We start from the raw sequence: 15,919 nt of genomic DNA on the forward strand, positions 1-15,919 counted from the left end.
TATTGGACTTCTCAATAAGTGCAATTCAGGCTGCATCAAGGGCTTACATTGTTGATAACGTTGCTACCTATCAGCAACAGATAGCCAATGCTATGGCTGCTATAATGATAGGTGGATTCAACATTATCGGCTATTTCATGGGGTCTATAAATCTTGTTAGATTCTTCTCGTTTCTTGGAAACACCCAGTTCAAAGTCCTAGCATCAATTGCAAGCATTGTTCTGATTTTGGTGACAACTGTCTCCCTATGGTACATTGATGAGAGGAACCCGCAAACCGATGTCGTTATACGTGCTGAAAGAAAGAGGAATGTGAAGAGACTCAAAGAGCTGGGTATAGACAATCCAACAACCATTGGAGGTCTCATAGTATCGCTGTATAAGCAAACCAGCCACAGTGTTACAAGACTCTCGTCACAGGTTTGGCTTGTGTGTATGGCCGAATTCTTTGCTTGGATAGGATATTTTCCAATGCTGTTCTATACCACAACGTATGTTGGTGATCTCTACAAGTACGAATTCTTCCAAGCTCGACTCCCTTCTCTTCCACCGCTGACACAAGAAGAATTGCAAAGCTTACAAGAGGCTGCAACAAGAAGAGGGGCAATGGCTCTCTTGATGCACTCGATTACTTCTTTTGGACTAGATCTGCTCCTTCCCTTGTTAGTGAAACCCTTCATCAAAGAGAGTCTCGCGACACATGAAGCATCAGTATTAACCTCCTCAAGAGCTGAGCAGTACATCTCAAAATTCAGAGATAAATACTTCCCCTGGTTTACTGTGAAGAATTCTTGGATTCTATCGCATGTGCTATTCATTGTCTGTATGTTTGCAACATTTTTTATACGGTCTTCTACATCAGCGATTGTTCTCTTTGCATTTTTGGGACTTACATGGGGCAATGCTCTCTGGGCGCCCTTCGTCCTTATATCAGAGGAGGTTTCCCGGATTAAAGAAGTCAAATCACGGATCCATAAGCAGTACAACGAGGATAGCACCGGCCACGATGGAACACTGACTGTTAATCCAGTGGTTGCTGAGAGGTTTCAGAATTATGAGCATGAAGCTGGAATCATCCTTGGAATCCACAACTTCTTCGTAGCAGCACCCCAGGTTATCAGCTCACTGTTTAGCAGCTTTTTGTTCCATCTGCTATCCAAGGACACTCAGGACGGTGCAGTTTATGACTCTAGCTTGGGATGGGTGTTTAGATTCGGTGGTGTAGCAACATTTGGTGCACTGTGGTTTTCGCTGAAGTTAAAGACTGATAGAGAGCTTGTGGCAGAGGAAGAGGAAGTATTCACATCGTCTGTTTAGTGTTACAGAATGAACTATGCTTTCGACTATTATGATTTCAATTTAACGAACAATTTTCACTTCCAGCGTTGTAGGAATGGCTTTTTTTTGGTGTCGGCTTATCTATGTGCCACACAAAGACTCTGCCCAATTGTTTTCTTCGCTTATATTAACCCTCAACATCTTTTTGCGGGTCGCTTATTCCTTCCGCATGACTGATTTTACTCTTAGCTGCAGCGGGATTACCACGCGATTTCCCGCATCAATGAAAAACTGCCCCGAGCGATGGCCTTTAAACATGTCTATTTCTCCACCCCACCCTGTTATATAAAAACCCATCGAAAGAATCTTCTTTTCCTATTCTTTTGCCGTTTGAATTCTATTAGGATCTCATTACAATTTTATCGATCTATCCTGAAATGTTGCAAAGAAACGTCAGAAGCTGCTCTATTCGTTCCTCTTTCTCAAGAAACCTCACTAGAAGCATGGGAACTTCTGTTTCAAGAACAGTTGTCAAGTCACCTTCCTGTGCAAAACAACTATCACAACAAAAGAGAACCGTTGCACAATTGTCATACGCAAAGATCCCAGAGATCAAAAATGAATTGGTGAAGCCATTTGGTAAGAATGATGTGTTAGACTGGGATCTCTTGAGAGCCTCCATCACCAAGTTCACAGACAACGGATCCCTTGATATACCATTGGTCATTAACGGTGAAAGAATATATGGAAAGGGCACCGATAGAGAGCTCAACGCACAGATCAACCCAGCAAAGTTATCTCAGGAACTTGCAAACATCACACAAGCGAACAAGAACGATGTGAAAGCTGCAATTGCTGCCTCAAAACTCGCTAAGGAGAAATGGATGAACACACCATTCGTTGACAGAGCTGCTATTTTTCTCAAGGCTGCCGATTTGATCAGCACCAAATACAGATACGATATGCTTGCTGCCACAATGCTTGGTCAAGGTAAGAATGTCTACCAAGCTGAGATTGATGCTGTTGCTGAATTGATTGATTTCTTCAGATTCAACGTCAAATATGCACAGGAGTTATACGCTTCTCAACCAGCTGAATCCAGTCCAGGTGTCTGGAACAGAGCTGAGTACAGACCCTTGGAAGGTTTCGTCTATGCTGTTACCCCATTCAACTTCACAGCAATTGCTGGTAACTTGGTGGGTGCCCCAGCATTAATGGGTAATACGGTTGTTTGGAAGCCATCCAAGACTGCTGCTTTGTCCAATTACTTGCTTTATACAATTCTTGAAGAGGCAGGTTTGCCAAAGGGTGTGATCAATTTCGTTCCAGGTGAACCAAACATGGTCACAGATACTGTTCTTGCAGATTCTGAATTCAGTGCATTGCATTTCACTGGTTCCACATCCGTCTTCAAGAGTCTCTATAAGAGAATCTCAGACAACGTTGCAAATGATACATACAGAGATTTCCCAAGAATTGTCGGTGAGACTGGTGGTAAAAACTTCCACCTGGTTCACCCATCTGCATCTGTCCTTCACTCAGCGTTATCTACACTTCGTGGTGCCTTTGAATACCAAGGTCAGAAGTGTTCTGCTACTTCAAGAGCATACGTTGCCTCTTCTATTTGGGAAGATTTTAAGAATATCCTTACAGAGGCTACAAACTCGTTCAAGCCATTGAATACCTCTTCTGCTGATGGTCTTCGTGGATTCATGGGCCCAGTGATTCATGAAGAAAGTTTCAACAAGATTGCTAAGGCAATTGACTCCATTAAGGATGATCCAGAACTTGAATTAATCACCGGTGGCAGATACGACAAGTCTCAAGGCTTTTTCATCGAGCCAACCGTAGTAAAGACCACGAACCCAGAGCATCCATTCTTGAAGAACGAATTCTTTGGTCCACTATTGACCGTTCATGTGTACGACGACATCGACTACGCCTCGATCTTGACAACCATTGACTCCACCAACGGATATGGTTTGACAGGGTCTGTGTTTGCCAAAGACCGCGATGCGATCAGATTAGCTGAGGAGAAGCTACGTTACACTGCTGGTAACTTTTACATCAACGACAAGTCCACTGGTGCTGTTGTTGCGCAACAGTGGTTTGGAGGTGCCAGAGCTTCTGGTACAAACGACAAGGCCGGTTCTGGTAATATCTTGTCCAGATTTGTCTCTGTAAGAAACGTTAAAGAAAACTTCTTCGAGATTACTGACTTCAAGTACCCAAGTAACTACCAATGATGTGGCCATGATGATGATAAGTCATTGAAATACCTGTTTAATATAGCATTTATGTTCATCGATAACTAAAAATATTGGATCTGCGCTATGTGTAGTAGTATGTAATGGTTCTCAATCTATGGTCTGGTTAGCGCAGCATGCATTTTCTATTTCGCGAAATTGCTGTTGCTAATAACGCACTATCCATTGTGCTCAACACTCATTACCGGAACGAGCCGTCTGTTTTTTTTTTTCTTGGTACAGGTTACTTTCAAGTTCAAAGTTCGAACTTCAACAGGCAGCAGCCAGGCAGATTAAAACAACAAAATCAGAGGCACAGAGACAACACAATGGCTGACTCTGTTGCGAGAATCACGTCAATGCTTGAGAAGGCTCGTAATCTCGGGCTAGAAGCTGCTGCTGCTGCGTCTGCAAGGTTGGCTGATACACCAAAGGATCTCAGACCACAGGAGGTTTCAAAGCTTCTTAGCTCGAGCTCAGAAAGGGACATCTTAAAGGGACTGAAGTATGTCATATCATTGGTATCTAGCGGCGAAGACGCAGCAGAATACTTTACCGACGTGGTCAAGAACGTTTCATCTTCCAACTTGAGCATTAGGAAACTGGTATATTCATACCTGCTGAGATACGCAGAAGAAGAGAATGACGTTGCTTTGCTATCGGTCAACGCAATACAGAAGTCAATTGGTGATAAGAACGAACAAGTCCGGGCTCTAGCTATTCGTGTCATGTCTGAGATCAGAATATCATCGATATACCAGATTGTTCTGTTGGGGATAAAGAAAAGTGTAAGCGACCCATCACCAATTGTAAGAAGAGCCGCTGCAATCTCGGTAATCAACGTCTTTAACAACCACGGACCATCGTCAAAGGACGAACTGGTTGATTTTATCAAACAATTACTGAGAGATAAGGATCCACACGTTTTAGGCTCCGTAATTCTTGCATATAGAATGGTCTGTCCAGATGATTACACTTTGCTACATGGTCATTTCCATCGAATCTGTTCTATGATGCGGGAATTTGACGAATGGACAGCGATTTACTTCATTGAGATATTAACCAACTATTCTAGACATTTCCTACCAAAGCCAAAGATCATTAATACGGCGTCGATTGATCATACGTACATTGAACTTCCAGATAATTATAATGAGATTCCATTCCCCGTGTACGACGTGGAATTGGACCAAGATCTCAAGGAATTTCTCGATTCAATCAAATCATCCGTCTACAGCAGAAACGAAGCTGTTATATTAGCCACAGCAAGGGCTTATTTCCACCTCACACCACCAAAAACTTTTAAAGAGGCGCAGGTTGCGCCAGCACTGGTTCGTTGTCTCTTGACGAGTCCACCAGAATCGCGTGTTTATATCCTTCAAAGTATTCTATACATGGCAATCCATGATCCAACAATCTTTGTCCAATATGAAAAGAGATTTTACCTTCTTCCAAGAGACAATGCATCTACAGCCGAGTTCAAATTGAAGGTATTGTCTGCAATTTGCAACGAAAATAACATTAAGAGTATCATCCATGAACTTCAATATTACTCATTACACTCTGAAGATCCTAGAATTTCCGTTGAAAGTGTTAAAGCTATTGGAGTTTGCTCTCAAATCAGTGAATATTGGAGCTCAAAGACCCTCAAATGGCTACTTAGCGAAGTTGTCAAGTCTGATAGAGACTCGTCGATCATTACAGAATTCCTGACAGTTATTAGACATCTCGTGCAACACAATCCTGAAAACAACGTCAAGACAGTGGTTAAACTAGCGCATTTGTTAGATATCCAAGACTTGGATGATTCTGCAAAAGAGAGTATCATTTGGCTAATAGGCGAATTCACTGAAATTGAACCACATATTGGGCCAGATGTGTTGAGAAAGCTGTTGAAAACTTTCACGTCAGAGACTTCAAATGTAAGATATCAGACCATCCTTCTAGCGTCAAAGATTTATCTACATGAATTAGAGTACTACAAGAATACCTCGGGTGATGAAGAATTGAATAACTTTGACCGTGACTCCATTATATCACGTATGTTCAATTATGTTATGAAACTTGGCCGTTACGATGATGAATATGGTACTAGAGATCGCTCACGGATGCTCTACACTCTCTTGAACTCAAAACATACACAACTTGCATCATTATTTCTACAGGCCCCAAAACCTGTTCCCTTGGTCACTTTGAGAAAAATCGGTGATCCGCTCTCCAAGACTGATGATATTGTTGAATCACTCCCAGTTGATGATATTGTTAAATCTTACAATGTTCTTCCCCCATGGTGTGATAGTGCAAGTATTCCACCAAGCTCTATTAGAGAGCCAATTGAAGTAAAGGGTGATGTAAAGAGTATTGGACATAGTTTTGTCTCCTCAAGCTCTGTCAAACCAGAAAAGACGTTTGCTACACCACCAGTTGTTGAGAAAAAGTTCAAACTTCAAAGTCTTGATGATTTCTTCGCTGATGAACCAGCTAGACAGTCACCTGTTCATAGAAGGATTATTTATGAGGAAGAAACAGATTCTGATGAAGAAAGTGAGGAAGATAGCAGCGAGGAGGAAAGTGATGACGATGATGAGGACGAGGAAGACGAGGAAGAACAAGAAGAAGAGGATGAGAATAACGGAAAGTACGAAACTATTGAATAATACGTACAAGATAAAGCTGTCGAAGTTAAACTATGCTAAATTTATTACATTCTCTCTCTTATCAACTTAGTAACTGTACTATTACAGTTGACTCAAATAACTGCATCAAAAAGATCTAGTCTATATTTCTCATCGTCAAGCTGTGGATAGTAAGGAACAATAGAATCCAATTGCTGTACGTAAGCACTATTGTAAACTTTCCAAAATGGTTTTCTCACTTTCTTAGCAGGGTGGAACAACCCATTCCATACGTAATTCAGAAGCACACCTGGGCCGACAGAGTTTCTAATACCTTCAATACCTTCCAAGATTCTTGCAATGACATGGGGAGAGGTTTCATAAATGTTTGGCAATAGAATGTTCAATAAATGGATAAATGCATCATCATACCCAAGACCAACACAATCGATCGCAATTTGTCTTACTGCAGTTGCAGCAGTTTGTCTATGGACTTGATCTCTATCTGTGAGCGCATCTTCTAGAAGAGGAGTCACTGCATAGATGTAGTCTGCTGACATTACACCTATGTACTCAAACATAAAGGCCATAGCTTTCAAGACACCATTTTGGACATGAATCTCTGGTGTTCTGTATTCATTCATTAATGCCGGCAGCACTGTGAAAGGTGAACATGTTTCAGCAACAATACCTATTGCCACAGCAGTACAAACTCTCAGTTGACGTTCTTGGACTCTCAGATTATTCAACAAAGTCACTAACACATCTTGTGGGCCGATTGCGTTTGCAATGTAGCCAAATGTCTTGTTTGTAGTCTTTCTGATACTTTTTTTCGGACTTTTCAACATGTCAATAAGTTCAAAGCAGATACGCATCCATTCCTTTGGTGAAACAAACTCTGCTCCTTTGTCTGCTATAAGACCCACAAGACCAATTGAGTTTTCCTGGACCTTTTCGTGTCTATTTCTCAATATCGGAGTAACAGTTGGCAGAATCTGATTCGCTGGTGGTTTAATATCATTGATACCAACGACAGTGGCAATGGCCTTTAAAGCTCCTAGCAAAGACCCCAAAACCTCTGGATACACCTCGCCTAATGATTCATATAATACTGTTGATAATTTTCCCAAAATTTCAATCTCATCACATGATTTTAATGTAGGTGCAATGAGTGAGATCAAATCAGCAGCCTGCTGGCGTATCTCTGGTGTTTTATTTTTCAGCCTATGCAAGATAATGGTAACAATAGCTCCGACAAATGGTTTGACCCTTGAATCCATGGAAGAGATTGTTGCAGCAACACCGTGAAGAATCGCACCGTCCATTGTAGTCTGTTCCTGAAAAGCCACAAGCATACCATCGATTAATCTCTCCTCTGTTCTCTCAGTTAATCCAGTTGATCCCAAATTTACCACAGCTTGGTGGATTGTCTCAACTGCCATTTTACGGAATGGTTCAGATTCATCTTTCAAAGTAGCCAAGAGACGAGATATGACTTCCTGTGTACCAACTCTTCCGGCCAACACCACGGAAGTTTCCACCACTGATTTTGAAATACGACGATCCAATGCAATCCTTCTTACCCAAAAGTTTTGGAAAAAAGCCGGAACCAAATTAGTTTGTAACAGCTTTATTTCTACTCCATTCGTAGCGACACATTGTCTAATAACATCCAACACTGTCTTCTTCATTTCGTCATCAGGAGAGCTGAATTCACGCACAAGAACTCTCGTCAATTCTCTTGTATAATAGCTTGCATAATCAGAGTCCATCAATGGTATCATATTACCCAAACACCTGAGGAAAGCAGCCAGACCTTTACCTCTGTGTCTACGTATACCGTTCCAAATAGGCTCGAGCGTATCTTCAAAGGATTCAATACCATATGGTGCGGATGATTCTGCCAGCGCAGACAATGCCTGAGCAGTAATAATTCTCACGGATAATTGTTCATCTGTTAACCCATTTATCAAGCAATCAACTAATCCGTTTAAATGTGGTAGTACTCCACATCTTACCAAAATTGCAATCTGTTGGATGGTTTTGATACCAGTGTGACGAGCTTGCCATGATTTCTTAGAGTGGCATACCGCATTCAAGAAGGGTAACAAAGCAGGTATTCCCAATGAACTTGCAACCACTGCCAATGCCCTTGATGTAGTATTTCTAACGTATTCATCGTCATGGTCAATATCTGGTCGTATTGTCAAAATCATATGCTGTAGACCAGCAGCCTTTGCCAAATTGGATATTATTTCACGTCCTTCTTTTCTAGTGAGGTAGTCTTGGTCTATCAACAGCGGTGATATGACAACAAGAATCTTATGAGTATAAGGTCTAATCATATCATCAAGGCGATATAAAACCCTATCAACAACTTTAACCAATAGATGTCTTTCCTGGTCACTTAGTGACTTCTCCAAAAGTAATGGCAGGATTTGGTTAAACAGTGCCTTCGCACCAAAAGTTGTAGCGTTATCCATAATCTGTCTCATGGCAACTTTACGAGAGGCTGGCGTGCCGTTTTTAACTCTCAGTAACAGTCTCATGATTTTTCTCTCTTTCAACTCATCTACAGATAGATCCTTTTCATCTTTGTTGTCCAGAAGCTTACCAAAGTATTTGGAATCCTGTTCTTTGAAGAATTGAAGGTCCTTGACTCCGGGTACTTCAGTCACGAGAGACTCTCGTATCAGCGCTTTCGAGACCCTTGTTTCCTCTGGAATGACATATCCCTCAGCCTCAACCATCGCCAAATCTTCAGCTTTTTGGTGCATTTTTTTCACCCGCCTTTCATCGCCTTCACCATCACCAGCGCCTTGTCCTTCCCCTTCCGCACCAACATCCCATCTTCTCTTACGAGCTTTTCTTCTCGGTGGTGTCTTATCACCATCGCCATCCTCTGCCTTTGGACCTTCCTCCTTCTCAGCATCTCTACTACGTACCTTCAGTTCAGCTCCCGATCTGTTCTCCTTCTCTCTCAACTCCGCCAATTGTTCATCAGTAAGCGACGGGTCTCTCTCTGGCGATAGTTCTCTCTCAAACCGTCTCTTGTGATAATCCGACACATCCTGTGCCCAACGAGACTTCCTCTCGGATAGCGGATCAAAGTCCTCTCCCTCACGCACCAAAGACTCTATCTCCTTCTGTTGAATACTCATCGTCACAGAGCTTGAATCCTGCCTTTTTGTGTTTGTTTACCAAAATATCAAGAAGGCACTGAAGTTCTTCTGTTTGTGAAGCGCAGCGCCAGCGCCAGGAAGGAAAAAGTATTTGAAATCCGGTGCATGTTTTTTTTGTTCTCTAATCGTTTGAGTCCTCGGAAGTCTACTCCCCCTTCATTTACGGCCCGATGAGCTCGGAATTCATCGTTCCCCATTAGGAAGTAGGAATCGGCCCTTTGGACACATATTCAACAACGTTCAATGTGCGCTTAAGTCTCAATCTTCGGTCAGTGTCACGGGAGAGAACGGTTTCTGGGAAGATGTTATGGCGGAGTGTACTCAATCTGCTTCTGCCTTTGTCAGCTGTCTGTGAAGAGCTGAATAGCGCAGCGTATGAACCACGCGCAATAGAGTACCCATATGAAGAGACTCTCGATATAACGCCTCTACCGAAAAACCACCTTTTCACGTCGTTCCAGTTCAAGTTGGAATCAGAGGAGACTGAAATATCGCCATCATCACATGTAGCGAGCTACAAGGCATTCCCAAAGTCATTGGCTCCTATCTTAAAGACAACTAATACAAGGGAATTACACCTAAGGTTCGGCCAAGGTTGGTGGGACTCTGAGCATTGGGGACAGCTTCCAAACCATGGTGAAACAGCTGGTGGTTCTGGTGTTGAAGTCTGGGCTGTGATTGAATCCTCAGATTCAGCACACGCTTTCAAAGAATGGTTGAAGCTCGTGAACTTGCTATCAGGGTTGTTTTGTGCTTCTTTGAACTTCATTACCGAGGAGAACACCGTTTTCCCTTTGAGATCATTCCTTCCGAAGGATGATATCCCACTTTTCGATCAGAGTAACGGCTTATTTCTCTTAAGAGCAGCACTGCCATCTGAACCTGTTTGTACTGAAAACCTCACGCCTTTCGTGAAGTTCTTACCAACAAGAGGTAAAGAAGGGCTGGCTTCTCTCTTGGATGGCCATAGAATATTTGAATCTGAATGGCACATGATCTCCATAGATGTTGAGACTGTGTGTGATGAGGAGCACTCCACGTGCAAGTACAGTATGCAACAGAAGGTTGATGCCGTTGTTGATGTTCAGAGAGCACTCAGAAGAGTGTCGAATCCAATTCCAAAACCAGTGACTGGAGATGAGTTGGTGTGCGATTCTAAGAAACCAATTGACGCATTCCAATGCTTTGCAATCAATCAAAAGACCAAAACTAAATTCAGCTTGAATGAAATCTTTGGACGTACGATTAAGAACGGCTCTCACCTAGGCCGTAAACAATCAAAAGTTTGTGTCCATGCTCTTCCACATTGGAATGTGTTCCTTGTCAATAACGGTGACCTTTTTGGGACTGGTGATAACTGCTTCGACCTGGACACGGGAAATTACAACATCCTTATCAAAACAGATAATACCTTTGAAGTGATGCCCGTGAGCCCAGTACCAGTTCTTGTGTCCAGGTCCATGACAGGCTATGGTTTGGATAAAGGTGGGTTAAGAACAGTATTCCAGAATAACTTAGATGTTGAAGCTCAGATCATCTATTTAGAAACTTTACCATGGTTTATGAGGATCTACCTCCAAAGTTTGACCATCACAGGTGCAGAAAAGGATGAGGTCATCAAATCGATCTACTACCAACCTGAGATTGATCGTCAGCGTCCAACTCACTTGGAATTTGAAATTGTGCTACCACCAAACTCAACAATCACAATGGCTTATCAATTTGACAAGTCTCTTCTTTTAATTGCTGAATACCCACCAGATGCGAACCACGGATTCTCAGTAGAACCTGGTATGGTGAGGGTCTTTGAACCACTCGACTATCAAGTGAGAACTTCTCCAGATTTGTTAACGCTACCAACACCTGATTTCAGTATGCCTTACAACGTTATCATCTTTACAGCTACTGTCATGTCCTTGACTTTTGGAACAGTATTTAACCTCCTGTTCAAGCGAACTGTGCCAGAGAAAGATGCTGATCTCGTGTCTGCTGAACTTGATCCAAAGGTTAAGATTAAGGCAAAGATTCAAAATCTCAAGCAACGCATTCGTTCTATTCTGCACAAAGATACATCAACGAATGAAGGAAAATCATAACTATACAATAGCTCCTCTTTTTCATTTATTAAAATCTCCATTATTTTAACTCTTGTTCGATGTCCTTCATTATAGATACTAAGTTAGAATCATTACTTTCCAACCATTCCTCCAGAACTTTAAGACATTGCTGAAGTTTGTTTGTCAACGGCAACTCTCCATGAAGCTTTGAATTGATTAAAATGTCAAGCAAATGATTCCAAATATCCTGTTGCCAATATCTCTTTATTGGATTCACCAAGACGTGTTTTTCACCATCAAACTTGGTCTCGATAAATGTACCAAACAACATGGTGTGTATTATACTTGCAATACCGTAGTAGTCTGCTTGATATGTCCATGTTGATTGATTTCTCATTTCTGGGCAATCTTGGTTATCAGTGTCCCAGTTTGACTTGAACTCAACATTTTTAGGGAATAGTGTCATATCAATGGATCTTCCAAAATCAATGAGCTTTATTCCAGTGTTTTTCCAACCTTTTGATCTGTCATTTTCATAGCCAGCTCTGAATTTAAGCATACAATTATCAGCTTTCAAGTCACCATGCATAATACCTACCTCATGAAGAGAAGTAATAACTCTAATCAACTCACAAGTGAAAAACATCACCAACGATTCATCCATTTTCCTTCCTGAGGTCTTGAACAAATTGACAACGTCTAATATCGTACCTTTACGAATATACTCCAAAACCAAATAGCTCTCATCATCATAGACATGGATCTCAGACTGTGAGACAATTGAATCGAGAGTATCCCTACCCTTGAGCCTTGTCTCAATCTGTCTTAATATGTAAAACTCCCAAGGAGTTGATGGTCTTTGACATTTTATAGCTTTGAAATCGCCAATCATACTTTCAGCTAGATAAACGCATGCAAATCCACCTTCACCAAGGAGACACTTCAAATTGAAAGGGTCCTTTGTTCCTTCAAACTCCACAAAGACGTGCCTAGATTGTTTGATGTTAAGAGACTTTTTCAATAGAGAGCACATATTCATCGTCTTCTTGTAACGGTAAAACCCCTTGTACGTATTCAAAGATGGATTCAAATTTTCAAGCAACATCTCCTTGAAAGACTCATCTGCAGGGTTCACAACACACTTCTTTTTTATAATACTCTCTACGCCTGCCAATTCATCCCTTTTCCTCTTTGTATGTTCGGTCACCTTTTCAGTCAAATCATTAATTGAGACTTCTGCAACATTCTCGGTAAAGTCATCATATATCAGCCCCAGATCTTTAGTATCATCATCTCTGTTGATATTCTCAGCACTCTGGTCTCCAAACATCGCGTTGATTTCATCTTTGGCTTGCTTGGTGTAAAACGTTGCTGTTGGGGAGGCAGGTTTCTTAAGCTCCTCCTTGTTCAAATGTATTGTCTCGTCATATTGTGCTCTTCTGACTTGGGTGACAAGTGACTTGAACCGAGGTGAGTCATCCAAGTTTGATGCTTGGGTCTTGGTTCTGTAGACTCCTTTCATTATCGCTAACACTTCTTGAACACAGAATTCTTCATCATCATTGTACAGCAAATCAAAGTTTAAGTCAACTTTCTCCCTCTTTTTCCCAGGAACTTCGATAACCTTATACACAGGTCCACTCGGTAAGTCGCTTGAGTCTTGGAACACCGATACCTTCATCCCCTTGGGCTTCCCAGAGTATTCTTCCTGGGGTAAAGTTTCTCCAACCCAAGTGGAGGGTAAAACTTTATTCTCCTTGTTTCTTTCAAATGCCGTTCCAAGGTTTCCCCATTCTATCATGTGCTCGTCTTCGTGTCCATCATCGTTATCGGTGAAGATCTCAATCTTTTTTTGCGGTTTTGGTTCCTTATGCGATGAGGCAAACAGAGATGTTCCACTTTTGACTGAAAGCACAGACCTTGAAGGAAAAACAGGAGATGTCGGTTCCATCGTGGTGTCCTTTGCTTCAAGTCTCATTCTGAACTCGTTAAATCTTTTCTGGAGCCTTTTAAGAGGTCTAGCTTCTTGTCCAAGACCCTCTTGATAAACCTGTTCTGCCTGTACATTGCGATCACTGGTTTCTAGATAATTGGCGTACTCCTCATAATACGTTGCGAGATGCTTACCGATCTCCTTTCTGGCAAGATATAAAAAGATGTCGCGTGGATTCTCGGAATACTTTGCATAGCTCAACCAGACTTGTAGATAACGTGGATCATTCTTGTAGTAGGGAACGTCCCTGAACTGCGATGTGCATCTCTCCATTATTTGAATGAGCCCACTTTCCACTGAAGGTCCTGCAGGGTAGTTCCTCTTCACCCATTCAATATACTCCAAGTATGGCTCTATTGGATCATCAAGCTCATCAATTTTCTCCAACTTTTCCTCTATCAATGACCGCTCATAATCCTGTTGACCTTTTAGTTGTTTCACCTCTGTACTGAACAGCTTTGTCAACGCCATGGCTGAACGCCCATCCTTGGAAGGCTCAATGTTTTCCTTTTGGTTTTCAATAAGTGAGAAATCCACCGGCTCTTCGTTCATTATCAGTCCCTTTCTATGTGGAGAATAAGGGGATGCAGAGAACTTGGTTACTTTATACCGCGTTAACAACCCGTAGTTGTTTTTGTTTACTTTTCAAGTTGTTTTGAATTTGGTGTGAGGATGTTCCTTTTTGTTGTCTTTGGGACCGTTACCACGACAACGGCCGTTATATGAAACTGGTGTCCAGGTGTTAGTCTTCGTCAATGGCACCTTCATTTCAATATAAATCACATTAAAAGTAATTTAATTAAATAGATGTGAGTACTAATTGCACTTTGCTTCCTTTGTCTGGTCATGCAAATTAAAGAAATTAGCTGTTATTTGATATTAATTCAAGGTAAAAGTTCGGAATTACTATCCAAGTTGTAGTAATATTATAAATGAGATTTTAAAATGGTATTCTCTAGTATCAATTCATCAATAATGATGAAAAAATTCTCCAGAATGGTGATACTTTACCATCTAATATACTTATTGAAGGAGTAAATGTCACAAATACAGACAAAATCTTACATATTATTTAGATAGTTTTGCAGAAACCAAAAAAGAATTTGAAAACGTATCCCCCATATCTAACAGGATCTACAACATGAAAACACATAGAGGTTGTAAATATCACAGTCATATGAATTTTAGAATCATAACGTATAAGTCAAGAACAAAATCTAGACAGAAACAGATGTAGAGCTTTCACCCTTAAGAGCATACTCCTCGCCAGCTTTTGGTCTATCACTAAGAGTCTGCTTAGGAGCCTCATCTTTCACTCTACTGCTCTTCTTTGGAACTCTAGCCCACCAGTACAGAACAATGGATGCGGCAACGTTGAAGCCTAAATAGGCACAAAAGATACCAAGATTTCTCCACTTCTGATTATAGTTCACTTCATTCAAAGATAACCAGTCGTTAGTACTCGACAACGGACAGAACTCACACTCGGATCTTGAATCAGGGTCCCTTATATAACCACTTCCTGCTGCTGCGATGTAATCTGCAAAATAAGCCTCACATGTGGTATTATTTGGAGGAGTAACAACCCTGTATTCATCAGCAGAACATGTAACATTAGCATTGGAAATAGCGTTGGAGAGATATCCTGAGACGAAGTATGTCATTGGAGAAACCCTATACATGAAAATCCAGAATCCAGGGAGGGCACTTGGAGTGACCAGAACACCACAGAAGGTCAAACAAAGGGTAAAGAACAAATATGCTAATGTACCAGCCATATCAGCAAGCTCAATTGGGGCAATTACCATGTGTGCCATAGTACCGATGTAAACGAAAAATATGACACAGAATAACCATGCATAAGCACCTCTTTCATGTACTTCTTGGGAGCCCCCACCTTGAGCATTATGGTAGAAGCCTGCAGGATAATACCAACATAAGAAAGCTAGTGTACCAATCAGTGCATTCCAAGGAACCTCAGAAACAATCTGTGAAAGGACAAACGCCTTCCAAGTAAAAGTCTTTGATGGCCGTTCTCTCATTTCATAAAGATCTCTGGAGTCAACGTATGTCGGTAGCATCTGCTGCAACAGTGGATTGAAGATTGTTATGAACATAAAGATGGAAAACATCTGGTTCTGAAGACCTTGGATTGTGTTATTGGCATTGAAGAACACAAATCCAATGAAAATTGAAGGTGTGATGGACAAGAACATCTTCGACCAGATATATGTTGGTGTTCTCCAGGTTTGCTGGAACACTCTTTGCGTTACAAGCAAAAACTGTCTGTAGAACGGTGCTGCAAACTCTCGGTGGTCAATTGTTTCATCTACTGGCAGTTTAGCAAGTTCTTTCTCCATAGAATCTAACTCTCTCAACACATTTTGACGCTCATCAGATTCTAACCAGACTTGGTGATAGTCCTGGTTTGCATGAGAACCAGGAGCTGCACCAATAACATGAAGCATCCACTCTGCTGGATTAGCCTCTGGTGGACACTTTGGCGAGCCATGGCTCTCAAAGTAATCAATAAGGGTTTGACAGTTCTT

At 41.5% G+C, this 15,919-nt stretch overlaps 7 protein-coding genes across 7 annotated transcripts in view; 4 read left to right on the top strand and 3 right to left on the bottom strand.

The window, feature by feature from the left end:
- CYBJADRAFT_169679 (uncharacterized protein) overlaps nucleotides 1-1,316 on the top strand; it is a gene marked incomplete at both ends in the record, with an annotated part of 1,860 nt that extends 544 nt beyond the window's left edge. The window contains one exon of the mRNA XM_020215892.1: nucleotides 30-1,316. Within this exon, the coding sequence (XP_020068172.1) occupies nucleotides 30-1,316 (1,287 nt within the window). The remainder of the gene's footprint in view (nucleotides 1-29) is intronic.
- A 464-nt stretch (nucleotides 1,317-1,780) lies between these two features.
- PUT2 (1-pyrroline-5-carboxylate dehydrogenase) lies at nucleotides 1,781-3,523 on the top strand (the record flags this gene model as incomplete). The annotated part of the gene is made up of 1 exon (XM_020216704.1): nucleotides 1,781-3,523. The coding sequence occupies one exon, from the start codon at nucleotides 1,781-1,783 to the stop codon at nucleotides 3,521-3,523; it is 1,743 nt and encodes a 580-aa protein (XP_020068173.1).
- Nucleotides 3,524-3,852: 329 nt separating this feature from the next.
- On the top strand, nucleotides 3,853-6,180 carry APL6 (AP-3 complex subunit beta; the record flags this gene model as incomplete). Its single annotated transcript, XM_020213043.1, has 1 exon — nucleotides 3,853-6,180. The coding sequence occupies one exon, from the start codon at nucleotides 3,853-3,855 to the stop codon at nucleotides 6,178-6,180; it is 2,328 nt and encodes a 775-aa protein (XP_020068174.1).
- On the bottom strand, nucleotides 6,118-9,371 carry HSH155 (U2 snRNP complex subunit HSH155). Its single transcript, XM_020215893.1, has one exon. The coding sequence runs from the start codon at nucleotides 9,297-9,299 to the stop codon at nucleotides 6,273-6,275; it is 3,027 nt and encodes a 1,008-aa protein (XP_020068175.1). The 5' UTR covers nucleotides 9,300-9,371; the 3' UTR covers nucleotides 6,118-6,272.
- Nucleotides 9,372-9,577: 206 nt separating this feature from the next.
- GPI16 (GPI-anchor transamidase subunit GPI16) lies at nucleotides 9,578-11,911 on the top strand. Its single transcript, XM_020215894.1, has one exon. It carries the CDS (start codon nucleotides 9,623-9,625, stop codon nucleotides 11,414-11,416), a length of 1,794 nt encoding a protein of 597 aa, XP_020068176.1. The 5' UTR covers nucleotides 9,578-9,622; the 3' UTR covers nucleotides 11,417-11,911.
- On the bottom strand, nucleotides 11,428-13,960 carry BUB1 (protein kinase BUB1; the record flags this gene model as incomplete). Its single annotated transcript, XM_020215895.1, has 1 exon — nucleotides 11,428-13,960. A coding segment is annotated over exon 1 (2,461 nt), but the record flags the coding sequence as incomplete, so codon positions are not given.
- A 627-nt stretch (nucleotides 13,961-14,587) lies between these two features.
- CYBJADRAFT_192230 (uncharacterized protein) lies at nucleotides 14,588-15,919 on the bottom strand (the record flags this gene model as incomplete). Its single annotated transcript, XM_020217432.1, has 1 exon — nucleotides 14,588-15,919. Exon 1 carries the CDS (start codon nucleotides 15,836-15,838, stop codon nucleotides 14,588-14,590), a length of 1,251 nt encoding a protein of 416 aa, XP_020068178.1. The 5' UTR covers nucleotides 15,839-15,919.

Source organism: Cyberlindnera jadinii (assembly GCF_001661405.1).
Source record: "Cyberlindnera jadinii NRRL Y-1542 unplaced genomic scaffold CYBJAscaffold_20, whole genome shotgun sequence".
In the NCBI taxonomy this organism is placed as follows: domain Eukaryota; kingdom Fungi; phylum Ascomycota; class Saccharomycetes; order Phaffomycetales; family Wickerhamomycetaceae; genus Williopsis; species Williopsis jadinii.

Excerpts from the sequence above, each read along its gene's own strand:
- HSH155 (XM_020215893.1), bottom strand. The coding sequence starts at position 9,299 with ATGAGTATTCAACAGAAGGAGATAGAGTCTTTGGTGCGTGAGGGAGAG.
- GPI16 (XM_020215894.1), top strand. The coding sequence starts at position 9,623 with ATGTTATGGCGGAGTGTACTCAATCTGCTTCTGCCTTTGTCAGCTGTC.